The following is a 27,860-nucleotide window of genomic DNA, read 5'->3' as shown; positions in this document are numbered from 1 at the left end:
CCTCAGGAATGTGTGGGACCATAACAAGATCTGACATTGGTGCCAAGTATGTCCCAGGAGGATGTGGGTACAACTGAAAAAACACAAGAAAATAATATATCCAAGGAATGGGAGAAAACTTCTCCAAGTTATATATCTAATAGGGGGCTTCTTTCTAGGATATCTATTAAAAAGTATTCCATTCAATGAAAACATGAATAAATCCATTTTTTTAAATGGATAAAGAACTGAAAAGACATTTCTTCAAAGAACATAAACAAATGGCCAATAAGCACATAAAATGTTTAACATCATTAGCCATTGGGGAAATGCAAATCAAAAACATAAGATACCAGTTCACATCTACTAGAACAGCTACCATTAAAGAAAAAATAAGTGTGGAGAAAACCTCATACATGGCTGGTGGAAATACAAAATGTTGTGAACACTGGAAAAAGTCTGGCAGTTGACCTTGGTTCCTAACAGAGATCCTAAATCTTTGTCACTTCCTCGGTGATAGAAATGTCTTTTGTTCTAGTGAGGTGACTCTGGGTGGGTTCCTGGATGGGGGCTGGCCACCAGAAAGGACAGGTCATGATTCAAAGCTTTGAATTTTCAGTAACACCCTCCCCACTCCCATCCTTCAGCTAGAAATAGAGTTAATGCTCAATTGGTCATGCCTGTGTTAATGAAACCTCCATAAAATCGCAGGTGTATAAGGCTAAGAGCTTCCTTCCGGGCTGGTGAACACAGGAGATGCTGGGAGTAGCACCTGGAGCGGGCCTGGACGCTCTAAGCCCACCCCACATACTTTGCCCTAAACGTCTCTTCCCTCTGAATGTCATCTGTACCTCATCACATCCTTTTATAATCAAGTGATAAATATAAGTAAACTTCCTGATTCTGTGAGCTGCTCCAGCAAATTAATGGACCCTAATGAGTTGATCGTAGGAACTAGTTTACAGCTGGTCAGTGGCACAGGTGACAACCCAACTTGGGTTTGGCATCCGAAATGGGGAAAAAGGCAATCTTGTGGGACTGAGCCCTTACCTGTGGAATTTAATGCTATGTCCAGGTAGAGTGTCAGAATTGAGTTAATGTAGGGCACCCTGCTTGTGATGCAGAGAACTACACTGCTCACAAAAATTAGGGGATCAGGAACGTGCAGATACTCCCGTACTTTCAGCCTTTTGTCTAGTGCACTTTCACCAATGAAATAAAAGTTGATTTTTCATCTTATTTGCATAACCAACTTCTTTGACTTGTCATTTTTCTGATGCTGTTTATTAAAAATAATCAAGTGCTTTTTTTTATTCCTTCAGATTTATTTTGAAATATCCCCTAATTTTTGTGAGCAGTATACTTGGTGGGGGAGAAATCTCACATCTGGTGTCAAAAGTGTGAGTGTGGTGGCGGTGACAGTCAAGGAGAAACAATGAACTGGGTTTTCCCTCAATATGAGAAAAGGACTCTTGAAGTATCAGAAAGAAATAAAAATCAATGAAAAGAGTAAACCTATGGGTAAATATAATAGGCTTTTTTTCTTTTCTTGTGTGTGTGACAGAGACAGAAAGAGACAGAGAGAGGGACAGACAGGAAGAGAGAGAGATGAGAAACATCATTCTTCATTGCAGCACCTTAGTTGTTATTGATTGTGTTCTCATATGTGCCTTGACCAGGGGGCTACAGCAGACCAAGTAACCCCTTGCTCAAGCCAGCAGCCCTGGCTCAAACTGGTGAGCCTTGCTCAAACCAGATGAGCCTGCACTCAAGCTGGCGACCTCAGGGTTTTGAACATGTGTTCTTTGTGTCCCAGTCTGATGCTCTATCCACTGCACCACCGCCTAGTCGGGCTAGGCTTTTTTCTCTTTTTGAGTTTTCTATATTATGTCTGATACTTGAAGCAGGAAATACAAAATTGTCTAAAGTGATTTTCAATGTACATAAAAAAAATTTTTTAGAGGAAATTTTAAAACAATTAGAATTGGGGAGGGTGGAGGGATTTAAAGGGAGATAAAGTTTCTACATGTCACCTGACTGGTCAAGGCATCATCAGGAGACTGGTGGTAAGTGAAGTATGCACAATGTAAGACCTAGAGCAACCACTAAAATATCTATGCAGAGAGGCTTAATAAAAATAAAATTTCTAGAGTCAAAAAGAACAAGGTTTTGCCCACTTTCCTGTATTTTCCAGTTACTATAGTCAAATAACTACTACTTGACTGCATATTATTTTTGATTAGGTCAGACTGTAAGCTCTGTCTCACTAACTCATTTATTTTTACTGGCTTACATGAATATTTAAAGTAGTCTTTTGTTGTTGTTCCACTTATTTATGCACTCATTGGTTGAATCTTGTATATGCCCTGTCTGGGAATTAAACCCACAGCCCTGGTGCACTGGGACAATACTCTAACCAACTGAGCTAACCGGCCAGAGTAGTTTTGAACTAAGGTATTATGTATAGTTCCTATCATAGTGACTGGCATATACCACATGCTCAATAAGTTAAAACTATAATTATTTATTATTTGTAAATAAGGAAGTTATAGTTGATCTTTCCTTTAAAGCGAAACAAAACACAAAAACCCTGAAGGTCCAGGTCCAAGGCATGGGAGTCGAGTCCCCTGCAGGCATGGAGCTGACCAGCACTGGGGGATGAGGCCAAGGGAAGCTCAGGTGGCAGCTCGCTTTAAATCTGACCACACAGAGCGCTTCATTCCCTGGGTCGCCTTCACCTCCTCCCAGTCCAGTCTGATGTTCGGAACCTCGTCTTCTGGCTCTGGATCCTTTCTCACGGCCCCCTGGGGCGAGGCGACCACGATAGGCAGGGGTCCACATTCCTCTCGAAACTCCACAACATGGAGACTCTTCTTATCAGCCAGCTGTTGGTGGGTTTCCTGGGGGAAGACAAATGGAGAACAGCAGTTAGGTGAGGCACAGCTGTCATTCCAAGAGCAGGAGGTGCCTTCAGCCACAGGGAAGCCAGCAGAGTACCACTTAGGGACTTCAAAACCCTTTCAGGCCCTGGCCAGTTGGCTCAGTGGTAGAGCGTCGGCCTGGCATGCAGAAGTCCTGGGTTCGATTCCCGGCCAGGGCACACAGGAGAAGCGCCCATCTGCTTCTCCACCCCTCCCCCTCTCCTTCCTCTCTGTCTCTCTCTTCCCCTCCCGCAGCCGAGGCTCCATTGGAGCAAAGATGGCCCGGGCGCTGGGGATGGCTCCTTGGCCTCTGCCCCAGGTGCTAGAGTGGCTTTGGTCGCAACAGAGCGATGCCCTGGAGGGGCAGAGCATCGCCCCCTGGTGGGCAGAGCGTCACCCCTGGTGGGCATGCCGGGTGGATCCTGGTTGGGCGCATGCGGGAGTCTGACTGTCTCTCCCCGTTTCCAGCTTCAGAAAAATACAAAAAAAACCCAACAAAACCAAACAAAAAAACCCATTCAGTTGATTCTGAGGTGACCTGTTATAGGTGCAATCACCTCAGCCCCACCTCCCCACCTCCAACTAGGATGGAAGGGCCTTGGCCTCTGGTCTCCGGTGTCCAAGCCCTCCCAATTACATGCCATACTGTGCCCCAAATCAATCGGAATCTCATCAAGCCCAGCCTAGCTTTTGATTCACAGGACTCAAGGGAAGAGAAGATGTGAAGGACCCACAGACATGTAGTCAGCACCAGACTGGGAAATCACAGGACGAACAACCTGGTTTCTTCAACAAATCCTTCTTTCAGAGATGGGCAGATGTGTGTATGGATGAAATAAAATGATATCTGAGATTTGGCCCCAAATAACTGGAGCTGGGTAGTGGTAATGAAAAACAAAACTGACCACAAGCTGCTCCCTGCTGGCAGTGGATGAGAGTGCCAGGGAGATTCATGATAGAAGGCAGCCATCAAGGCTGGAGACAGGCAAATAGATCTAGTAGATGGTTTATAGAACATAGGTTGAAAATACCTATGTTCAATCTCATGTTTCCAGACTCTGTCCACCTTGTAGTATTCTCCCTAATTCTATACATGTTTGAAATTAGAAAAGAGATGGGCTATTTCATAAAAACAAAATAACAAATTGGTGCCTTATAATCAATAGCATTTTATTTAAATTGGTGTCCTTTTTTCTCGAGTAGCACATAAGTAACGCAACTTCTTTATAGCTGATGGTATTTGAGATAGTTTGTGATACAGTAATTACATCAGAAGATTCAAAGTACTACAACAAAACAAAAATATCACATAAGTGACCAAGTGTACTTGGTCATAATATGACCTATTTAAAACTAATCTTAGTCACATCAAACAATTAAACCTCTCATAAATTTACTGTATTTTTCGCTCCATAAGATGCACCCCCCCAAAAAAAATGGAGGGGAAAAGGCCCGTGCATCTTATGGAGCAAAAAATACGGTATTTTATTAAATATTTTAACACACCATTTGGTTCAGAATATTTTTTTTCTTATTTTCCTCCTTAAAACCCTAGGTGAGTCTTATGGTCAGGTGCATCTTATGGAGCGAAAAATACAAAAATACAGTAAATTTAGAAGTTCTTTTGAAGGATGTTTTGGACAGTGTATACACACAGCTGTTTTAAAAAGATCTTTTAAATAAAGCTTTTTCTTTTAATTAACTTTCCTATTTTAAACAGAGAGATCTATAATTATTGCTAAGTCATTTTATTCAAAAACAGCCATCAAACTCTAAGTGTCAGGAAACCTGTCAAAGTCCTCAACAAACGGAAACCAGAATAAGGAGTCTCGTGAACCTGGTTGTCTTCTGCTCATCCAGCTCTGCTAAGATCTTTTCATCCTTCCAGGGGACAATCAGCCCTTCCTCTCCACAGCAGTGCAGTGACTGGGAGGTGAATGGACCCAGTACATTCGTGCTCATGGCTCCTCCCAGCTCAGGTGTCTGTCTCAACCACTATTCAGTCCTGTGAAAACTGCTTCCACTGAAGACAGCTCTCATGAGGAGAGGGGGCTGAGGGGTTTCACCCCAGTCCCAATGAACAGAATAAATTAGGAAATAAACTTTCTTTTTACTTTAATTTTTATATTGTTGGAGATTTAGAAAAAGCATGTATTCTTAATAAAACACAGATTATAATTAATGGCTTTTAAAAATACTTAGTTTTGAAAGTTCAAAACACCCACAAAGTATTTTTAATCACTTTTTATTTTTCAATTACAGTTGACATACAATATTAGTTTCAGTTGTACAACCCAGTGATGAGACATTATATAACTTAAGTGGTTATCCTGCTAAGTCTCACACCCTTCTGACAGCACACATAGTTACTAGAATACTAGTGACTATTCCCCATGCTGTACTTTACATCCCTGTGACTACTCTGTAACTACCAACTTGTACTTCTTAATCTCTTCACCTTTTTCACCCATCCCCACAATTCCCCTCCCATCTGGCAACTGTCAAAATGTTCTCTGTATCTATGAGTCTGTTTCTATCCTGCTTGTTCTTTTGTTTTTTAGATTTATATGTTGATAGATATGTATCTATCATCATTTTATTGTTCATATTTTTTATTTTTTTTCTTCTTCTTAAGTCCCTTTAACATTTTATGTAAGACTGGTTTGGTGGTGATGAACTCCTTTAGCTTTTTCTTGTCTGGGAAGCTCTTTCTATGTCCTTTGATTCTAAACGATAACTTTGCTAGGTAGAGTGACCTTGGCTGTAGGTCTTTGCTTTTCATCACTTTGAATATTTCTTGCCATTCCCTTCTGGCCTGCAAAGTTTATGTTGAGAAATCAGCTGACAGTCTTATGGGACCCTTGTAGGGAACTCCTCTTCTGTTGCTTTTAACACATTGTTGACCAGCAATTTTACACAGAAGTTATCTCATGTCACCAGCTATATTTTTGTAATTGAGTAAACAATCTAAATATACTTTATTTATACATAATGAATTTAAATGAAACTTTGCACATATCTGCTACATATTATATTTTGTACATATTATATATTTTAGTAATTTTTTTTTTTGGTGTGGTATACTGTATAGCAATCACCTACGTGTAATGGTAAAATTGTTCCATTTGGTGGTGGTATAAATTGGTTTGAGAAACAACTAAATAAAAAAAATCATCACTAAAAAAGTAATTCCGTCACTTCCCTGATGCTCCATGGATCACTAAGATTGGCAGTCACACCCAAAGTATTTGAATAATCCTCCAAAGCTGGTGTAGTATCATTTTCAATCCACTCTTCTTCAAAATCACTTTCACTATCAGATCTTACTACATTTCTTTTTTGTCCTCTAATATCTGACTCATTACTGTCTTCTGATAACTATCAATTTCTACATCACTACAATATATTTCAAAATCACTCAAAAATCAGATAAAGTGTCTGCATATAATTCATTGAAAAATTCTTCACCTTCATGATCCATCATGATTGAAACTTTTGTAATACTATAATTGCGATAAAAACCTAAATATTAAGAAAAGTCACTTATTTTATAATAAACTGAACACGATTGAACAGGACGAAGAAGGATTTTACAATATCCTAGATATGTATGTCCAAACTGCGAGCAGTCAGAAGAAAGTCCAAGTTTAGACGGCTAGACACTGTGATTGTTTTTGTTTACTGTACCTTTGGTTTTGCGGTCTCACGCCTGGAGGAGCAGGAAAAGGAGTCCTCATGAGAATATAGAAGGGAGTGCTGTGTTTTGAACTTTGACTCTCAGAGCGAAAAGTCACAAATACAATAATCCTATATTACTCTGAGCTTCAAAAATTGAAATAACTAATGCAAGTGCAAACACGAGTTAACTTGTGAGTGGTCAACAATTAAGATTCTCTCTTTGTCTTAAACCTTTGGCATTTTAGTTATGTATAGTATCTTGGTGTGGGCCTCTGTGGGGTCCATCTTGTTTGGGACTCTCTGTGCTTCCTGGACTTCTATGTCTATTTCTTCACCAGCTTAGGGAAGTTTTCTGTCATTTTTTCAAATAGGTTTTCAATTTCTTGTTTTTTCTTTCCTCCTTCCGGCACCCCAGTCAGTGATGCAACTATTGGTATGCTTGAAGTTGTCCCAGAGGTTCCTTATACTACCTTTTTTTTCTTTATTATTTTTGCTGTTCTGATTTGGTGTTTTCTGCTTCCTTATATTCCAAATTGCTGATTTGATTCTTCTTTTTTTTAATGACAGAGACAGAGAGAGAGACAGAGAGAGGGACAGATAGGGACAGAAAGACAGGAAGGGAGAGAGATGCGAAGCATCAATTCTTCATTGCAGCATCTTAGTTGTTCATTGATTGCTTTCTAATATGTGCCTTGACCGGGGAGCTACACCTGAGCTAATGACCCCTTGCTCAGGCCAGCAACCTTAGGTTCAAACTGGTGAGCTGTGCTCAAACCAGATGAACCCATGCTCAAGCTGGTGACCTCGGGGTTTCAAACCTGGGTCCTCAGCATCCCAGTCTGACACTCTAGCCACCACCTGGTCAGGCCTGATTTGATTCTTTTTTTTTTATTATAAATAAATTTTTATTTTAATGGGGTGACATCAATAAATCAGGGTACATACATTCAAAGAAAACATTTCCAGGTTATCTTGTCATTTAGTTCTGTTGCATACCCATCACCCGAAGAGATCGTCCTCCGCCACCCTCCATCCAGTTCTCTCTGTACGCCTCCCCCTCCCCCTCTCCCTCCTTCCCTCCCCCACCCCCTGTAACCACCACACTCCTGTCCATGCCTCTTAGTCTCGCTTTTATGTCCCAGCAATGTATGGAATCCTGCAGTTCCTGTTTTTTTCTGATTCGCTTATTTCACCCTGCACAATGCTACCAAGACTCCACCATTCCGCTGTAAGTGATCCGATGTCATCATTTCTCCTAGCTGAATAGTATACCATGGTGTATATGTGCCCATCTTCTTCATCCAGTCCTCTTTTTTTTTTTTACAGTGATTAAAAGCCTTTAAGCAAACTCTTGGCCAATACAGCAAGAATCCCTAAAAGAGTAGTGTCCTTAACATGTTCACCAAGTCCAAGTTGGCCCCATCACCATGCCAAATCCCTGAAAAATGCAACCCAACCACAGTTCAGTCTGTTAGGAGGTGTCACAGGGAGCAGGAGTCCAGGAAAGTTCCCCACAGGAAAAGTACGCATGGCACTGGAATTGTTGTTACCATTCTATACTTTGCAGCTCATGTCCAAGTCCCAATGACCGCTGCTTCTAGCTGGTAATGATTCAGGTAGACTGGAAAAAGCCATTTGCAGCATGCGTGGATATGGAGCTTCTGTTCTCCTCTGCCTGGAGAGTTGAGACCAGGTTGCTTTTCCCTGGAACTCTGTGACTGTGGCCTGGTAAAGAGAACCTTGGGATACACTAAGCTGGATGGCAAAGGTAAATTCATAATACAAGTTGGCAAAAGGAGGAAAGAGAGCTCTAAATTAGGAGTAGGTCCCAGCCTGAAATATGAGTGGGGCATTGAGGTAGGAGGGATAAAGGAAACACTATATATTAAGCAAAGCAGCAGAAAATAGGACTATCAACACCCACAACAGAGATCTTTGAGGGAAGAATAAAGAACCTGACTATTCAGGCAAGACATAGTTAAGTGGTCCTTGTGCGAATGAGATCAGTTTACCTTCTTCTTGGAAGAAATACCCTAGGCTCGTCCAGAGTGTCTTGGATGGGACCGACGGCCCTGGGCACCTTCAGCCTTCAGTGGCAAACCCCAGCTTTCTGGGCAAGGTTAGGTCATAGGTGGCTCGAGCAGGGCTGGAAGAGACTGAACCCTCCCTTAGAGGAGCGAGGGGGAAGCCCACCTTCCAGTGTCCTTGTTTCCTCACAGCAGAGGCGTGTAAGCCTGGAAGGCTTTAGCTCAATGACCTTCCTTTCCACTATTGAAGCAGGACCCAGCTGGCATCCTATGAGACCCCTTTGGGGTGTTGGAGCCTTTAAGGGTGTATCTTAAAAGCTGGTAGTTCCCCTGATCTCTATTGGGCTTTTTCTGCCTCTAGGTATCTTAAAAGCCATTCTCAGAAGATCTCGCTGAGGGGTTTGAGGATCCCCATCCGCCTATATAAATCTTTTCCATATATCTGGAGCTATTTGGAAAAAAGACAGAACAGTGTTATTAGCTAGATCTAATAAAGAAGGTCGTAGTTTGCAGGCAAAAAAGATTTGGTGTCTCCTGTTCATCAGCATTCAAAAGAAATGTAATTTTTTTTTTTTTTAAGTAAAAAGCATGATATGGTAGACACATCGGAGTCATTGGCCTGGTGTGCAGGATTCCTGGGTTCGATTCCTGGCCAGAGCACACAGGAAAAGCGCCCATCTACCTCTCCATCCCTCCCCCTCTCCTTCCTCCTCGTCTCTCTCCTCCCGCCTGCAGCCAAGGCTCCACCGGAGCAAATCCACCCTGGGCACTAAGGATGGCCCCATGGCCTCCGCCCCAATCGCTAGAATAGCTCCGGTTGTAACAGAGCAACACCCCAGATGGGCAGAGCATTCCCTCCTGGTAGGCATGCCAGGTGGATCCCAGTCAGGCGCATGCAGGAGTCTGTCTGACTGCCTCCCCATCCCGATCCTCAGAAAAATACAAAAAATAAATAAAAGAAAAAATACTAAAAAAAAAAAAAAAAAAGGGGGGGGGCATTCTCTTGTGCTAAAGCTCCAGGGAGCATGGAGTGAGCTTGAGTATGTCCTATGAAACATGGAGCTCTATGTTGACATATAAGTCTTTGAAGAAGGAGGAAGTGCTGAAATAGTTTGTCAGCATTTGTCCCTAAGACAGCAGTCTTTATAGTGGGAACACCATACGTAGATATTTGCTGTCTGTCTATAGATTAAGGGGGAAATATGGCAAATGCTGAAAAGCCATGATCTTTGTGCCCCTCCCCTCCCCCAACCCCCTCCCTCTCCTCCCCCCACCCTGTAACCCCAACACTGTTGTTCATGTCTTTGAGTCTCATCTTTATGTCCCACCTATGTATGGAAACATATAGTTCTTAGTTTTTTCTGATTTACTTCTTTCACTCAGTATAATGTTATCAAGGCCCATCCATGTTGTTGTAAAAGATCCTATGTCATCATTTCTTATGGCTGAGTAGTATTCCATAGTATATATATACCAAAGCTTTTTAATCCACTCGTCCTCTGATGGACACTGGGCTGTTTCCAAATCTTTGCTATTGTGAACAATGCTGCCATAAACATGGGGGTGCATTTCTTCTTTTCAAACAGTGCTATGGTGTTCTTGGGGTATATTCCTAACAGTGGTATAGCTGGGTCAAAAGGCAGTTCGATTTTTAATTTCTTGAGGAATCTCCATACTGTTTTCCACAGTGGCTGTACCAGTCTGCATTCCCACCAGCAGTGCAGGAGGGTTCCCTTTTCTCCACATCCTCGCCAGCACTTATTCTGTGTTGTTTTATTGATGAGCGCCATTCTGACTGGTGTGAGGTGATATCTCATTGTGGTTTTAATTTGCATTTCTCTAATCATTAGTGATGTTGAACATTTTTTCATATGCCTGTTGGCCATCTGTGTGTCCTCTTTGGAGAAGTGTCTATTCATTTCTTTTGCCCATTTTTGGATTGGATTGTTTGTCTTCCTGGTATTAAGTTTTACAAGTTCTTTATAAATTTTGGTTATTAACCCCTTATCAGACGCTATGCCAAATATATTCTCCCACTGTGTAGTTTGTCTTTTTATTCTGTTCTTATTGTCTTTAGCTGTGCAGAAGCTTTTTAGTTTGATAAAGTCCCATTTGTTTATCCTGTCTTTTATGTCACTTGCCTGTGGAGACAAATCAGCAAATATATTGCTGCAAGAGATGTCAGAGAGCTTACTGCCTATGTTTTCTTCTAAGATGCTTATGGTTTCACGGCTTACATTCAAGTCTTTTATCCATTTTGAGTTTATTTTTGTGAGTGGTGTAAGTTGGTGGTCTAGTTTCATTTTTTTGCAGGTAGCTGTCCAGTTTTCCCAACACCATTTGTTGAAGAGGCTGTCTTTACTCCATTGTATTGTCTTACCTCCTTTGTCAAATATCAGTTGTCCATAGAGCTGTGGGTTTATTTCTGAGTTCTCTGTTTTGTTCCATTGATCTATGTGCCTGTTCTTATGCCAGTACCATGCTGTTTTGAGTACAATGGCCTTATAATATAACTTGGTATCTGGAAGTGTGATACCTCCCGCTTTTTTCTTCCTTTTCAGGATTGCTGAGGCTATTCGTGTTCTTTTTTGGTTCCATATAAATTTTTGGAATATGTGTTCTATGTCTTTGAAGTAAATCATTGGTATTTTAATCAGTATTGCATTGAATTTATAAACTGCTTTGGGTAATATAGACATTTTAATGATGTTTATTCTTCCTAACCATGAGCACGATATATGCCTCCACTTATTCATATCTTCCGTGATTTCTTTTATCAATGTTTTATAATTTTCTGAGTACAAGTCTTTAATCTCCTTGGTTAGATTTATTCCTAGGTACTTTATTTTTTTGGTTGCAATGGTAAAGGGGATTGATTCCCTGATTTCTCTTTCTGACAGTTCATTATTAGTGTATAAAAATGCCTCTGATTTCTGAGTATTGATTTTATATCCTGCCACCTTGCCAAATTAATTTATCAGGTCTAGTAGTTTTTTGACTGAGACTTTAGGGTTTTCTATATACAATATCATGTCATCTGCAAATAATGATAGTTTTACTTCTTCTTTTCCAATTTGGATGCCTTTTATTTCTTTTTCTTGTCGGATAGCTGTGGCTAGGACTTCCAGAACTATGCTGAATAAGAGTGGTGAAAGGGGGCACCCCTGCCTTGTTCCTGATCTTAAGGGGATGGCTTTTAATTTTTGCCCATTGAGTATGATGTTGGCTGTGGGTTTGTTATAGATGGCCTTTATCATGTTGAGGTATGTTCCCTGTATTCCCACTTTGCTGAGAGTTTTGATCATGAATGGGTGCTGGACTTTATCAAATGCTTTTTCTGTATCTATTGAAATTATCATGTGGTTTTTCTCCTTCCTTTTGTTTATGTGATGAATCACATTGATTGATTTGCGAATATTTTACCAGCCTTGCCTCCCAAGAATAAATCCTACTTGATCATGGTGTATGATTTTTTCCATATATTGCTGGATCCGGTTTGCTAATATTTTGTTGAGGATTTTTGCATCTAAGTTCATCAGGGATATTGGCCTATAATTTTCTTTTTTTGTGTTGTCTTTGCCTGGTTTTGGAATCAGAATTATGCTCGCCTCATAAAAGGAGTTTGGAAGTCTTCCTTCCTCTTGAATTTTTTGAAATAGCTTGAGAAGGATAGGAGTTAGTTCTTCTTTGAATAGTTGGTAGAATTCACTTGTGAAGCCATCAGGCCCAGGACTTTTCTTTTTTGGGAGTTTTTTGATAGCTGTTTCAATCTCATTTGTTGTAATTGGTCTGTTTAGGTTTTCTGATTCTTCCAGATTGATTTTTGGAAGATTATATGATTCAAGGAATTTGTCCATTTCATCTAGGTTGTCTAGTTTTTTGGCGTACAGTTCTTCATAGTATCTTCTTACAATATTTTGTATTTCTGTTGTGTCAGTTGTTATTTCTCCACTCTCGTTTCTAATTTTATTTATTTGAGTCCTCTCTCTTTTTTTCTTGGTGAGTCTCTTTAAAGGTTCATCTATCTTGTTTACCTTTTCAAAGAACCAGCTCCTGGTTTCATTGATCCTCTGTATTGTTTCTTTAGCCTCTATGTCATTTATTTCTGCTCTGATCTTTATTATTTCCTTCCTTCTACTAGCTCTGGGCTTTACTTGCTGTTCTTTTTCTAGTTCTTTTAGATGCAGGGTTAAGTTGTTAATTTGAGCTTTTTCTAGCTTCTTGAGGTATGCCTGTAATGCTATAAACTTCCCTCTCAGGACTGCTTTTGCTGTGTCCCATAAATTTTGAGTTGATGTATGCTCATTATCGTTTGTTTCTAGGAATTTTAAATTTCTTCTTTGATCTCAATGTTAACCCATTCATTGTTTAATAATGTGCTATTTAGTTTCCAAGTGTTTGAATGTTTTCAATTTTTCTATTGTGGTTGATTTCTAGTTTAATGCCATTGTGATCAGAGAAAGTGCTTGATATGATTTCAATCTTCTTAAATTTGTTGAGACCGCTTTTGCGCCCTAACATGTGGTCTATTCTAGAGAATGTACCATGAGCGCTTGAAAAGAATGTATATTCTGCTGTTTTAGAGTGAAAGGTTCTGAAGATATCTATTAAATCGAGTTGATCTAATATGTCCTTTAAGTCTGCTGTTTCTTTGTTAATTTTCTTTCTTGAGGATCTATCTAATGATGTTAATGGGGTATTGAAATCCCCTACTATTATAGTATTGCTGTTGATCTCGCCCTTTAAGTCCATCAAAGTCTGCTTTATATATTTAGGTGCTCCTATATTAGGTGCGTAGATATTTATAATGGTTATATCTTCCTTTTGTATTGCTCCCTTTATCATTATGTAGTGACCTTCTTTATCTCTAACTATGGTCTTTGTTTTAAAGTCCATTTTGTCTGATATAAGTATTGTTACCCCAGCTTTTTTTCATTTCCATTTGCGTGAAATATTTTTTTCCATCTTTTTATCTTCAGCCTGTGTGCGTCTTTTGATTTAAGGTGTGCCTCTTTAGACAGCATATGTATGGGTCCTGTTTTCTTATCCACGCAGCTACCCTATGTCTCTTGATCGGATCATTTAATCCATTAACATTTAAGGTTATTACTGATATGTAATTGTTTATTGCCAATTTTTTTCTTTAAAACTGTTTTTCTCTTTTGCTATATTCTTTTTTTTCCTTTGATCTGTTTACAACAGGTTCCTTAGCATTTCTTGCAGCCTTGGTTTGGTTGCAGTGAAATCCTTGAGTTTTTTTTTTGTCTGTAAAGCTTTTTATTTCTCCTTCAATTTTATATGATAGCCTTGCTGGATAAAGTAGTCTTGGTTGTAGGTTCTTGTTCTGCATTACTTTGAATATTTCTTGCCATTCCCTTCTGGCCTCAAGTGTTTCTGTTGAGAAGTCAGAAGTCATCCTTATGGGGGCTCCTTTGTAGGTGATAGTCTTTTTTTCTCTAGCAGCTTTTAATATTTTCTCTTTATCATTTAGCTTTGGTATTTTAATTATGATGTGTCTTGGTGTTGGTTTCTTTGGGTTTCTCCTTAATGGAGTTCTCTGTGCTTCCTGAACATGTAAAATGTTTTCCTGCCTTAATTGGGGGAAGTTTTCCGCTATGATATGTTTGAACAAAGTCTCTATCCCTTGTTCTTTCTCTTCTTCTTCAGGAACCCCTATGATGCGGATGTTATTTCTCTTCATGTTGTCACAGAGCTCTCTTAGAGTTTCCTCAGACTTTTTGAGTCTCTTTTCTTTTTTCTGCTCTGCTTCCATGCCTTTATTTATCATGTCCTCTAACTCACTGATTCGATTCTCTGCTTCATCCATCCTGCTTTTAATTCTTTCCATTGTATTCTTTATTTCAGATATTGTATTTGTCATTTCTGTCTGATTCTTTTTTATTATTTCAATGTCCTCTTTTATATTTGTTATCTCTTTATTTAGGTTTTCGTAATGGCCATCTATGGTTGTTCTAATATCTTTGAGCATCCTAACAATCGTTATTTTAAACTCTGCATCTGGTAATTTGGTTATATCTGATTCACTTAGGTCCTTTTCTGGGGATTTCTCTTGGTTTATTTGTGTTGTATTTCTCTGCCTCCGCATTTTCTCTTCACGGGAGTGGCTGTGATCACGTGCTCGGGTGCGCAAGGGTTGGTGGCCTTGGCCTTTGCCCCGCCCCCGTGTGTGATGTTATGCTCGGTCCTGAGGGCACTGGCGAGCACCTTTGCTCAGCTGCGGGTCTCCGCCTGTTTCCGAGCTTTTGCCCTGCCTTTGCAGGATGATCCTACTCAAGGAACAGCTGCTAGCCTTGGCTCTACAGCAGGGCAGGGCTGCGTGCCCAAGCTCAGCTTCGTAGCGGAACTCCGCCTCTTCTGGGCTTTTGGCTCCACCCCCGCGGGAGGAGCCTGTTACCAAGTCAGACCGCAAGCCTGGGTTGCACGGGCGGGGCAGGGCTGTGCTCCTCTGCCCTTGCTCCGGGGCTGGTTTCTGCCCTTTCTGGGTTTCCCGCCCTTCTCCCGGAGGCTGGATTACAGGCTGCCGGCAGCTGAGCTTAGCCGCTTTTGCACGCCCCCTTCTCCCTAGCCGGGCAAGATTGAGCTCACACCTGAGCCCACTGGTGGCCAGCCGGCTTCCGCCCCTGCCAGCAGAACCGCGCTTTTGTCTCCCGCTGCCGCCCGCTCTCCGGTGCGCCCTCAGCCGTGTGGGTGGGGGCGTTGCAGCTCGGACCCTAAGACTCACTACCGTAGACCCGAAAGCTCCCTCCTTCTATGCGACTCTGCTCTGAATGCTGGTATTGCTGTTTCCGGGGGAAATATTCACTTCAGCTTTGAGGAGTGACTCGTCCCAGGGGTTAGGGTGGCTATCTCCCAAAATGTTTCTCCCTATGCCTCCTAGATTGCACTCTCTTCCTCTTACTGTGGTCCTCTCCCCCCCCCCACCCCCGCCACCCCCGTCCCCAGGAGCCCCAGGTGATTGTTTTTGAGAGAGATGTTCTGCGCGGTCCCTTTAAGAAGGATCCTAGGTCTGAAAAATCAGACTCTCTCACAAACAGTATCCTGACTTGTTTCCAGCTAAATACTGTCCTTACGCCTCTTCTGGGCTCTGGGGCTGCAGGCTGGGGCTTTGTTCCTGGGGCTCAGGACCCTTTCCCCTCTGCTAAACTCACTTCCCGCCACGCAAGTCTCTCCCTGCCGCCGTTTGCTCCGAGGAGCTGGGCAGCCCTCTCCACGTTTCTGAATTTCCGCTTTTCCTACCAGTCTTTGTGTGGCTTCTTCAGCGTTCCTTGGTTGAAGAGTCCTTTTAGTTTAGTCCAAAGTTGGTTTTTCCAGATGATAGTTCATAAAATTAGTTTGTAATCCACTTTGGTTCTGGGAGGTAGATGCTGGTACGTCCGCCTACTCCAGCGCCATCTTGTCTCTCCTGATTTGATTCTTGACTTCATCTCCTCTACTGTTGATTCCCTGTAAGTTATTCTTCATTTCAGTTGGTGTATCCATTTCTGACTGGTTCTTTTTTATAGTTTCTATGTCCTTACTAAATTCTTTGAGCATCATCATAACTCAGTGTTTTGAACTCGGTATCTGATAGTTTGCTTGCCTCCATTTCACTTAGTTTTTTTTTTTTTTTATGGAGATTTATCTTGTTCTTATTTCTATGTATTAGATAGAGCTGCTATATCTCCCAGACTTGGAAGAGTGGCTATGTGTAGTAGGTATCCTGTATGCCCCAGTGACACAGCCTCCTCAGTCACCCAAGCAGGGCACTCCAGGTGTGCCCGTGTGGGTGTGTGCACTGTCAGTTATAGTTGAGCCTTGACTGTTGTTGGCATCACTGGAGGGACTGACCCCTAGAATGAAAGGCTGTGAAGACTGGCTGTGACTACAGTGGAGGAGCTGCTGCGATGGAGCAGGACTTGCTTCAGTGGGGCTTTGGTGCCCATTGAATCCATCTGTCTCTTGAATGTGTCACTTGAGGCAGTACGGTTGTAATCTGGAGTAGTCTCAAGCTGTCCACCAGGTGCACTGGCTCTGGGGCCTCCCATGAGGTACAAGTTCAGCCTTTGCCTGTGCCCTGCCTGGGCCACACACACAAGCTACAGAGCAATGCGCAGACGGCTGCTGCTGGTGCTAGGCTTGGAGGTGCCCAGGAGAGGCCAAGCTGTGAACCGGCCACTGCTAGCGTCTGGCCTTGGGCCATTTAGCAAGAGGTACAGAGTACACAGAGGCCAGATGCTGCTTGTTTGATAGATTTAAGAAAAGTCCAAAACATGAAGCAAGAGAGGCCATTTGTATGGAAAAGCCACTGAAACTGCTTGGTGGGCCTGCAAGTTGGGTGGGGCAGGGTCTCAAGGAGTCAGCCAAGCAGGGTGAACAGTGTGAGCCAGGTTGATGGAAACTCAGATATGGTGCTTACCTGCTGGCTGTGTGTGTGTGTGTGTTTGTGTGTGTGTGTGTGTGTGTGTGAGAGAGAGAGAGAGAGAGAGAGAGAGAGAGAGAGAGAGAGATGGTACCTCAGACAAGGAACAACAGCCTCTGCTAGCACTTTTATCAGACAAAAGCCTGCCCTCCACATCAGCTCTCACCTTGATGCCAGACAATCCAGTTCTCCCTTCCACTCCCCCAATGTCCCTGGTTCCTTTCAGGCTGCTACCCCAGTGCTGGAGCTCAAAGGGAGTGAGTCTAAGTAAGTCCGTATACAGGCCCTTTAAGTGAAATGCTGGGTACTCCAGCAGACCTCTGCCTCACTCAGAAACTTTTATAGCCAGAAGTTACGGGGACTTTTCTTCCTGGCACTGGAACCCTCACTCCACAGGGGGAACCTCAGCAGCTGAGCTATCCCTCCCGATTATAAACCACCACATGTGGGCTAAAAACCAGACTGGCCCACATCTCCAGCCCTTCTGCTTGTCTCAGTGCGACGTCTTTAAATCCTTAGTCTTAGGACTTCTACTCAGATAGATTTCAGGTGGTTTTGAGTGATGGTTGTTCTACAGTTCTGATGTGGTTGTGGGAGAAGGCAAGGATCACGTTTACTTACACCACCATCTTCACTGGACCCCATGAGATATTTTTTTAAAGGTTAACCTTCAGGAACTGATTGTTCAGTGATTACTTGATTATACAGCACAGAACCGTGTCCTCAGGTGGCCCCAGGACATAGTCTCAATGCATACAACTGAAATGCAAACCAGAATTCTGTTTCAGACCCAGGGTGGGGTTACCTGACGAGAGAGCCCATGGAAGAGGCCGCGGATGAGGTTGAGCATGTTGACGGACCCAGAGACCTTGGCATACATGTCTTTGATGCCAATGAGACGGCAGATGGTGATGATAGCCCGGTGGCAGTGGAGACCATAGCCTAGAAAAGGGGAAAATCGAAGTGAGTCACCCTGCTGGCTATGCACAGCTCCAGACTCTGGATTTAGGAATCCTCATCATAATTTGGCTTCATCACTCCCCAGCAGGCTGACCCTGGACAACTTATTTAACTTCCATGATGACCCTTATTTAAATGAGACAGTCAGATTAAAGAAATAATATAAATTTTCTGAGCACATGGGCAAAACAATAGGGCTGTGATGAAGATAAACTGAGCTGCCTAAAGTTTATGGCATGCTACTAAGAACTAAGGATCAAGGGACACACCTGCTGTCACCCTTGACTGCATGGTTGCACTGAGCAGTGTGTGCACTTTCTCTTCCTGGAAAGCCTCTTCTGCATTTGGTAACACTCTCCAGATGTTCTCCTGTCCTGTCCTTCTCATCTCCTGTTGCCCTTCCCTCAAGCCATATGCCCTACTCATGTCTACTTATAAATTATCTTCTCTAAGAAGACCTATAAAAACAAACCAGGCCCTGGCCAGTTAGCTCAGCTGGTTAGAGCGTAGTCCCGAAACATCAAGATTGAGGGTTCGATCACCAGTCAGCACATACAGAAGCAACCAATGATTGTACAACGAAGTAGAAAAACAAATGAATGCTTCTCTCTCTCTTCAATCAACCAATCAATCAAATCAATAAAAATTATATCGATATATAAGAACACAAACCAAACACACCACATCCTCTTTAAATCCCTCACTTCTCATTGTTCTCTGAATTAAAAGAAAATAAAATAAGAATAAAGAACTCCATCCCCACAAAACCCTCTATGACCTGACACTTTGCTAACTTCATGCAGAGACCCCACCCTCCTGGTGGTGGCTTTCCCACCTCAGGGACTTTGCACTTGGAGTTTCTCTGCCTGTTCTCCCATATGGCTACTTCTCACCTTCAAGGTCTCACTGAACACATCGTCAGAGAGCCTTCTTTAACCACAAGACTGAAGGTGTCACCCTTCCTTCTCCAAGACCAGGATCCCCCCCAAACTGGCATCCTAAATGCTGTTTCAGGCCCTCAGCAGAACCTGTCTATCTAATGTTCCTCTTGGCAGAATTTAGGCACCCTGATTGCTGGATATTACTGCTGTGTTCCTGGAGCATAGATCGGTACTTGGCAAATGCAGGTGAGAGTGAGAAAGAACCCACATTTAGATGCTAACACTCTGAACAGCCAAACATAAAACTCAGCAACCTCTCCTCACTTTAAGGCAGAGCACTTGTCCTGGTGATTCAATATATGCATCTAAAAACTATTTAAATACAAGTACCTAACATAGTCTTACCCAGCACTGTCCTTTCTGTTTGAAAGAGAAAACCGTGGGCTCTACAGTTAAGCCAGATCATTTGAGAACTGAGGGCTTTAGAGGGTGGCTAAAGACCAGTTACCAGTGGGGTGGTCTGTCCTCCTGGGTGTAATGTGTTCATGGTGAACAGTGCATGCATATACTGACATGTATAGATGCACATCCACCTGGAGATGTGCACATGCAAGGAAGTACAAGGCGGATGTCTGGAGGGGCCTCGGAGGCAGACCCTACCCTGCCACTGCTCACTGGATGGCCCCAGCTGCTGGGCAGCCCTTGAGGAAAGGCATGTATGTTGGACAACACCTGGACCACATAAGACACTCCAGCAATGGTAGCCACTGTTTTGTTTTTTTGTTTGTTTGTATTTTTCTGAAGCTGGAAACAGGGAGAGACAGTCATACAGACTCCCACATGCGCCTGACAGGGATCCACCCAGCACGCCCACCAGGGGCGACGTTCTGCCCACCAGGGGGCGATGCTCTGCTCCTCCAGGGCATCGCTCTGCCGCAACCAGAGCCACTCTAGCGCCTGGGGCAGAGGCCAAGGAGCCATCCCTAGCGCCCAGGCCATCTTTGCTCAAATGGAGCCTTGGCTGCGGGAGGGGAAGAGAGAGACAGAGAGGAAGGAGGGGGGGGTGGAGAAGCAAAAATGGGCGCTTCTCCTATGTGCCCTGGTTGGGAATCGAACCCGGGTCCCCCGCACGCCAGGCCGACGCTCTACCGCTGAGCCAACCGGCCAGGGCCGGTAGCCACTGTTTTGAAGAACCTATCAACAATGTCACATGGGGGCTTACTGTATGTACTTTGATTGCGAAGCTTCCAGGCAGGGACTATGTAAAAAAACACTTGTTAAATAAAAGCTAAATTTGTATGTATACTGTATGGCAGGGATCCCCAAACTTTTTATATAGGGGCCAGTTCTCTGTCCCTCAGACCGTTGGAGGGCCGGAGTATAAAAAAAACTATGAACAAATCCCTATGCACACTGCACATATCTTAAATTTTTAAGTAAAAAAAAAAAAAAAGGGAACAAATACAATATTTAAAATAAAGAACAAGTAAATTTAAATCAACAAACTGACCAGTATTTCAATGGGAACTATGCTCCTCTCACTGACCACCAATGAAACAAGTGCCCCTTCCAGAAGTGCGGTGGGGGCCGGATAAATGGCCTCAGGGGGCTGCATGTGGCCCGCGGGCCGTAGTTTGGGGACCCCTGCTGTATGAGAAATGCTTTGTAGTGCTATGTGGGAAATTAAACACTACCATGCAGCCACGGCAGAAGTGTCTGTGGTTAAGGAAGTTTGGGAATGGTGCATTCTTGGTTCCCCTCTGGCAGATGCATATTGTACAGCAGCGCAACAAAGATACACAAACATATTTTTCACTTTCCTTAATTCAGTTTTCACACTTGGCGCTCTTTTTGAAGTAGCACCTATTAATAACTTCTCATAGAAATGATGACACACATGTACTTACTTTAGGAAAAACTATCTATAATGTATCATATTATTTGAGTTTCAAAATCAGAATATTTAATCCCAACACATAGGTAATAGGTTAAACTATACGGAAACCTGAAAAATACAGCATGGATTAGAAGACAGAGAAGACAGGCCCTGGCTGGGTGGCTCAACAGATAAAGTGTTATTCTGGTGCACCAAGGTCGCAGGTTCAACCCCCAAACAGGGTATGCGTCATAGGCAGTCAATGGATATACAACTAAGTGGAACAAGTTGATGCTTCTCTCTCTCTCAAATCAATGGGAAAAAAAGAAGACAAGAGAAGAAAAAGTGGTAACTTCTATAATTAAAATTGGGGCAATCTTTCAGAAATCATTTAGGTATAAAAATCATTCAGCCTTTTTAAAATCTAACTTAGCACTTTCTGTTTGGCATTTTAAAAATGAGGTCAAGGTAAAAGATAGTAAAATGAAGGGCATGATAGAACTACTATAACGGCTCTGCTTTATCTGAAAAAAAAAAGGATAAAGAGTGTTTTAATTACCTCTGGGTTTTTTCTTCATCTTGATATGTGTCCTTTTAAACGTTAAAGAGATATCATGGAATACTGGAGGGTGAAAACACAGATGAGCAGGATTAGGTGTGCAGCTTTAATGACCTTTCAAATATTATAGAGCAACTAATACGACCCTCGGCAGCCAACACAGCGGCCAAAGGTGAGTGACCAAGTCTGATTTCACCCATGACCACCCTGTCAGGAGAGAAAGTGTGTTTATTGTAAGAATGTAGCAACAAGCAGAGAAAAACAAAGCTATCATAGATACACTGCCACACATTAAGAGCAAGGACAACCCTGTAAATTTTTAAAAGATTAACACTTACTTGTATGGTCTTCATATCGTTCTATGTAATGTAAATAGTGAACTGCTCTGTTCTTTGCCTGAAAGAGAAAAATATTTTTCTCAATATCTATTATTAGAATTTACATTTTCTCGATTTCCATAAAATATTTTACTATGAAAAATTTCAAACTTACACAATTTCCATATACACGTCTAAAAGCTAAGAACTTAAAAACAAAATCTTAACCATAATATTACTATCACATGTCAAACAATGAATAATAATTCCTTAGTGTCCCTGAACATTCTGTCAGTGAGAGACACTTGTCTCACAATTTTGGTAACAATCGCAGGTCTGATGAAAATGATGTAATAAAAACACAGTCATTTCAGAAATGACTCTTTCTGAGATATGGAAACTCAGACAGAAAGCCTCAAGGAGGGTTCTTGTTTTCTTTTGCTACTGTGTGTGCTTCCTTCACATCGTGTCTAGCACACAGCCTTACTGTCAGCAGAGGAAAAATACACCTACTTTTCTGAACGCGTCCATCCGTTCAGTGGCTTTCCCAATGGCGAAACCTTTAAAAGAAAAAGCCAAAACATGAAAAGGGGCATATATTTGGCACATAATACCTCTCACCACATTTTAAGTTCCAGCTCCCACAATATTTCACTGCACTTCATTTTTCTTCTGCCCACAGAAAACCTGCTATCCAAAGCAAATGACAAAGCACAAGGCTACAAAGATTTGCCTATCTGTTTTGGGGCACCTGGGAAATAGTACACTTGAATATCTATGAAATCCGTAACATTATCTTTTATAAATCTCTACATAAAACTAAATATACTCAAGAAAAAAAATAAAACCTAACCTTGCCCTAAATTAATAAGGTACATAGTTTAAATATTTTTGAAAATAAATTAAAATAACCAGAAAGGCTGGGAAAACACACATTGCTACAGAGGAAAACCATGGTTTCATTGGAACTTTCAAATGCAATTCAAATTTCAATGAATCAGGAGGTAAAATCAGTGATTCTTGGGTTTGTGAGTGCTTTCTGGGTTGTCACTTCAGCCACAAGTCACCAGAAATGCTTCCATTGTGTGCTGTCACCATTACTTATTTACTCAGAAGAATGTATTTTAAAGTTTTACAGAAGAAAGTAACATAAGGCAATACTGTGTCCTGACAGACACAAGACATTTGAGAACCTGCGACAAATGGAGTCCAATTCCTAGTTTAAATACAACAAATGAAACCATAAAAGTCTTAGAGGAATTTATGAATGTTTTTATAACCTTAAAATGAAGGTTTTCTAAGCACCAAATCAGAAAACCAGACACAAAACCAGAAGTAAAAAGACTGATAAACTTGTTACATAAAGGTTTAAAACTTCTGCCGATTTATTTATTCATTTATAATAGTATTGAATTTATCGGGGAAAATGTCTGTGGTTTTAAAACTTACATGTGGAAATAATTAAAAATTAAACCAAAATATATGATAAACAAAGGGCCAATGTCCTTAACTTACAAAAAGCCATATCCTCAATAAGGAGACCGGTTACTCAACGGAAAAATGGGCAAAGCAAATGAACTGACAGATCTCATAGAGGGAATAATAACGGCCAACAAACACGCAGAATAGTGTCCACGCTCTCACAGTGAAACAAGTGAGAGTCAAACAGAGAGGGTGAATTCACTGTGATACTGATGGTTAGTCAATTTGATTATATCCAAGGCTGGCAAGGGTGTGAGGGGACAGATAAACATAACTGATGCAACCTTTTAGGAAGGTTCTGGCAATACTTATCAACATTCAAAATGCATAACTTTGCGGCAGCCATTTCAGCATGAGAAATTTCCCCTATTGACATTCTTGCCAAAGCACAACAAATTACATATACAAGTAACTTTTTAAAAATAAATACTACAAAATTGGAAGTAACAAAATTATTGAGCAGTAGGGAAAAGGTTACAATAATCACATTCACCCACACAATGGAACACTATGCAATCAGTAGAAAGAATGAGGGCAATCTGTTTACGCTAAAACAGAGGCTCTCCGGGTAATGCTAAGTGAGAAAAGGTGCAAAATTATGGATATACTACGATCTCTTTGTGTAAATTTTTAAAAAACGATAAATGAATAAAGATTTTTTGGAAAGATACAAAAAGTAACTGTTAAGACTGGTTTCCTTTGGCACTATACTACCCATATGTCTGACTTGTTTTAAGGTCAATGTAGTTAAATAGGCAGTTTTCTGCCCTTACATAACCAGGTACACATTTTAAAAATAGATGTTCACTGTGGAAAATTTACAGAAGAGTAGAAGGAAGAAAATTTAAACGAGTAGCAAGCTTATGAATTAGAGCAGTGTTTTTCAACCAGTGTGCCATGGCACACTAGTGTGCCGTGAGACATGGTCAGATGTGCCGTGGGGAAATTAAACATGGGTCCCCAAACTACAGCCCGCGTGCCGGATACGGCCCACGGAGGCTATTTATCCGGCCCGCTGCCAGCCGCCTCCATCTGAACATAACAGTCCCCTCACAATCCCTCCAGCTATCAGCGACAGGAAGAGTGGAGGCACAGGGAATGCTCACTGACCAATCACCTTTTAGGATTCATCCCGACCACTAGCGATGAACCCATAGTAGGCTGCCTCTCATCCACACCAGGAAGGTCCCGCTCGAGCTGCCACGCACTTGTCATTGTGTGGCCCTGGTGAGTAGTTGAAGCTGCTACTCCTCCCCAGGGTCCCGATTTCTAATCCTGGTCAGGACTGGAGGTAAATGTTACCACCACTAGATGAAGCCTCAGCCTCAGCTGGTTATGTCTATCCTGATGGTGTATATAGATATTTGACTTTTTTCTTTTTAAAAGAGGCCCTCGCAGAGGGTGATATACAATGCATCACAATGTTATCTAACTTTAAAGCTAAAGTGTGCTGATCTTCCTTTGGACAGTTTTTGGTTATCTGTTGCCAAGGAGTTCCCCATTCTGGCCAACAAAGCTATTTTGACATTGCTCCCGTTTTCAACCACATATCTATGTGAGCTGAGCTTCTCAAGCTTGACTGCGATAAAAACTAAAAAACAGAGAGAGACTGAGAACTGTTGAGGAAAAGCTTCATGTGTGTCTTTTCTACTATTCCTGCCAGGATATCCCTTTTGTGTTCATCGAAACAGGCCCAGGTTTCACACTAAGTGAGTATAAATACATTTAGAAACTATATTATTAACTATATGTATAATATGTACTGTGTTAGAGTGTCATTTTGTGTCATTTTGGTAGGTGGTGTGCCCCAGGATTTTGTAAATGTAAAAAATGTGCCGTGGCTCAAAAAAGGTTGAAAATCACTGAATTAGAGTAAATGTTATTAACCTTTTTGGTATATATCCTTCCAGTCTTGTCTTTGCATATAAACATACTTGAAAAAAACAAAATTGGGATTATATTTGGTCTTTTACCAAATTGTGTTTTTTTACTTAGCATTATTTTGTAAGTTTCCATAACTGTTTAGTGGTTGCAAAATATTACAATGTATGGCTGTATTCTTTTTTAACTTTGTCCCTACTGTTGAAAATGTAGTGGTTTCTCTCCCCCTCATTTTTCACTATTATAACACAGTAGTGTCTTAAGTTTTTAAAAATATCCATTGGTCCTCACAGGAAAAGGCAGATGTGGGAAAATCTAGTCTTTCTTTTCCCTCTGAAGGATTTTCAGGGGCTGACCACAGGTTTGTGAGCGCAAACCCTGAAAGATCTCATTCATCAGTATGGCCAGAGGCATGAAGCCCGGGACTCAGAGCTGAGTACAGGCCACACCCACTCCCACCTCTGCCACCAGCACTGCAGGGGTTACTCTCACCTGCAGCTCCTCTGCCGTTCCCCACAGCGACCAGGACACGGACTGATTTCTTTCTTCCCTCTTTTGCTGTCATATTGAAAACATTTCTTACCTAAAAGACAAAATGTTTCATAAATATCACAACTTAAGGAAATTGCGAAGTGGGGAACTGGAGTAGCTTCCTTACATGTGCACACACACACACTTGTGGTGAGACACATTATCCTTGAGTCCAGGGCACAAACTGCAGACTTCCTCTGCAGGAAGCCTCTCCCTAGGCTGTTTCCTCAGGAGTAAAATGGAAATAAGACACTCTTTTCCTATTTCTTAAGGTTGTTAGCAGTTCAACTGAGGTAACTTGAAAGGATCTGAAAGTGCACAACTCAATGTACCGCATTTCAATGACAAATGTACACAAAGCAGAACAGTTGCTGATTAAACTTTGACATAGTTTTTAATTGGTGGCTAAAAGACACATCCCAGTATCAGAAATGCTGAAATATGAAAAAATCTATACTTAGAAATAATAAATGCCGTACACAGAACAAATTAGCATGCCCTGGCCAAAATGCAAAGGTTGCAGGTTCAATCCCTGGTCAGGGCACATACAGTAAGCAACTAATAAATGCATGAGTGGGTAGAACAATAAATCGATGTTTCTCTCTCTCTCTGTCTCCCCCCTTTCTCTCTCTTAAAAAAAAAGAATTAGCATAAAACTGGATGTCTATGGTAAGGATTAGGCTTGCCTGAAATTAGAAAATGTTAAATACCTGCTTTCTATGAACTACAGGAAAATGTGCTTTATTGTTACTATTATTATTATTATAAAAGGCCAGGAACCTGTTAACTGAACTGCTTACATAATACCCTTTTTTCCCAGAAAATGAAGTTAAAGAGAAGGGAGCTGGAGTACATTGCCTGGGCATCATCTTATAGAAAATCACCCACATTTACAAAATTTCTTTAATGGAATTAACTTCCAAAAGGTATACAGTGGCACCCAAAGACATAAAATACTTGGAAACATATTTTAAATTCTCTAATACAACTAGTATTGAAGAAACTATATACAAATTCAATCACAAACTCAATAAATTACTACTCCCTGTGGCAATGAACTTGGACCAAGTCAGCAGCACTGGCTCTAAGGCAGGGGTCGGGAACCTTTTTGGCTGAGAGAGCCATGAACGCCACATGTTTTAAAATGTAATTCCATGAGAGCCATACAATGATCCATGTATGTTATGCATTATCCAATAAAAATCTGGTGTTGTCCTGGAAGGCAGCTGTGAATGGCTCCAGCCACCCGCAACCATGAACATGAACTGTAGGAAATGAATGGATTGTAATACATGAGAATGTTTTATATTTTTAACATTTTTTTTATTATTAAAGATTTGTCTGCGAGCCAGATGCAGCCATCAAAAGAGCCACATCTGGCTCGTGAGCCATAGGTTTCCAACCCCTGCTCTAAGGGAAGATGACTACCGGTATTTTAGGGACTGCCCTGGAAGCAACTGAAATTTACCTGACACAGGCTTCAGTTTCAAAGGCCTGCTGGGTGATTTCCCATCAAAAGCTGCACACTGTATCAGCTCCAGGCCCCCCCCCCCACCCCCCATGGCTCCTGCCGTCTCTGCTCCCTAAACTGAAGCCAGATACAGCTGGTTCATAATTCCATGACAGACTGCTAATGCTACTTTAGCTTTAGGAAGCAGGAAGTGTACATGCAATCACCAAATTCTTTTTATCAAACCAAAATTGCCTTGCCATAAGACCCCCAAAAGGCAACAAGAAAACCAGTATCAAGTGACTGAAACTCAAGTTTCATTATTTTCTTACCCAGATCAGCTGTGTCTTAGAAAAGGTCATGCATCAAGGCTTTTCCTCACAGCCCTCTTGCCCTATCTCCACTCCACCTGCTCCAACTCTCCCGATTTCTCTAAAGCCCTAACTGGGTACTGAATTCAGCATGCCTACCTCAAGTATCCTGGTATCAAAATCATCATATGTTTCTGCAGAAAGAAAAGAAACAGGTATATAGATATGTGTCTATATAATTACTGTACAAAAGCACTTTCAACACAGGCATGGTTATCAATATATATGTGAGAAAGAACTTGGATCTTTGGTGCCACTCCCCAGGCCACGCCCTGGTCCTCTGCCACCACCAGACCGCTCCAGAATTAAACTCAAACTCAGCTACCATCCCCTTGGCTGTGTCCCCAGCCTTCCAGACCCTTGACCAGTTTCCTTTCCCTCTCAGCCCCTCTGGTTTTCACAGCCTCTCCCACTCAGCCAACACACCACAATCCACCATTTCCTCCAGATCTTGTAACTATCCTCAACTCCCTCACTCTTTTCTCTCCACCATGCTGTCCAGGACTGAATCAATGTAGCTGTCTGGCC

At 41.8% G+C, this 27,860-nt stretch overlaps 1 protein-coding gene across 4 annotated transcripts in view; it reads right to left on the bottom strand.

Annotated features, from left to right (window-relative positions):
- Positions 1-2,483: 2,483 nt before the first annotated feature.
- The window catches only part of MRPS5 (mitochondrial ribosomal protein S5), a 49,670-nt gene continuing 24,293 nt past the window's right edge, over positions 2,484-27,860 (bottom strand). For 3 of the 4 annotated variants that reach the window (XM_066267727.1, XM_066267730.1, XM_066267728.1), the window contains 7 exons: positions 27,432-27,466; positions 25,473-25,563; positions 22,131-22,177; positions 21,639-21,696; positions 21,301-21,363; positions 17,830-17,966; positions 2,484-2,879 (listed from right to left, as the gene is read on the bottom strand). In XM_066267727.1, coding sequence (XP_066123824.1) covers positions 2,655-2,879; positions 17,830-17,966; positions 21,301-21,363; positions 21,639-21,696; positions 22,131-22,177; positions 25,473-25,563; positions 27,432-27,466 — 656 coding nt within the window. In that variant the 3' untranslated portion in view covers positions 2,484-2,654. Of the gene's footprint in view, positions 2,880-7,689; positions 8,304-17,829; positions 17,967-21,300; positions 21,364-21,638; positions 21,697-22,130; positions 22,178-25,472; positions 25,564-27,431; positions 27,467-27,860 lie in introns of those variants that run through there. The other variant, XM_066267729.1, reaches the window with a different exon arrangement.

The sequence above is a fragment of the Saccopteryx bilineata genome, chromosome 3 (assembly GCF_036850765.1).
Source record: "Saccopteryx bilineata isolate mSacBil1 chromosome 3, mSacBil1_pri_phased_curated, whole genome shotgun sequence".
In the NCBI taxonomy this organism is placed as follows: Eukaryota; Metazoa; Chordata; class Mammalia; order Chiroptera; family Emballonuridae; genus Saccopteryx; species Saccopteryx bilineata.
Note: the sequence above shows the minus strand (reverse complement) of the source record. Positions and strands in the feature narration are given on the sequence as shown.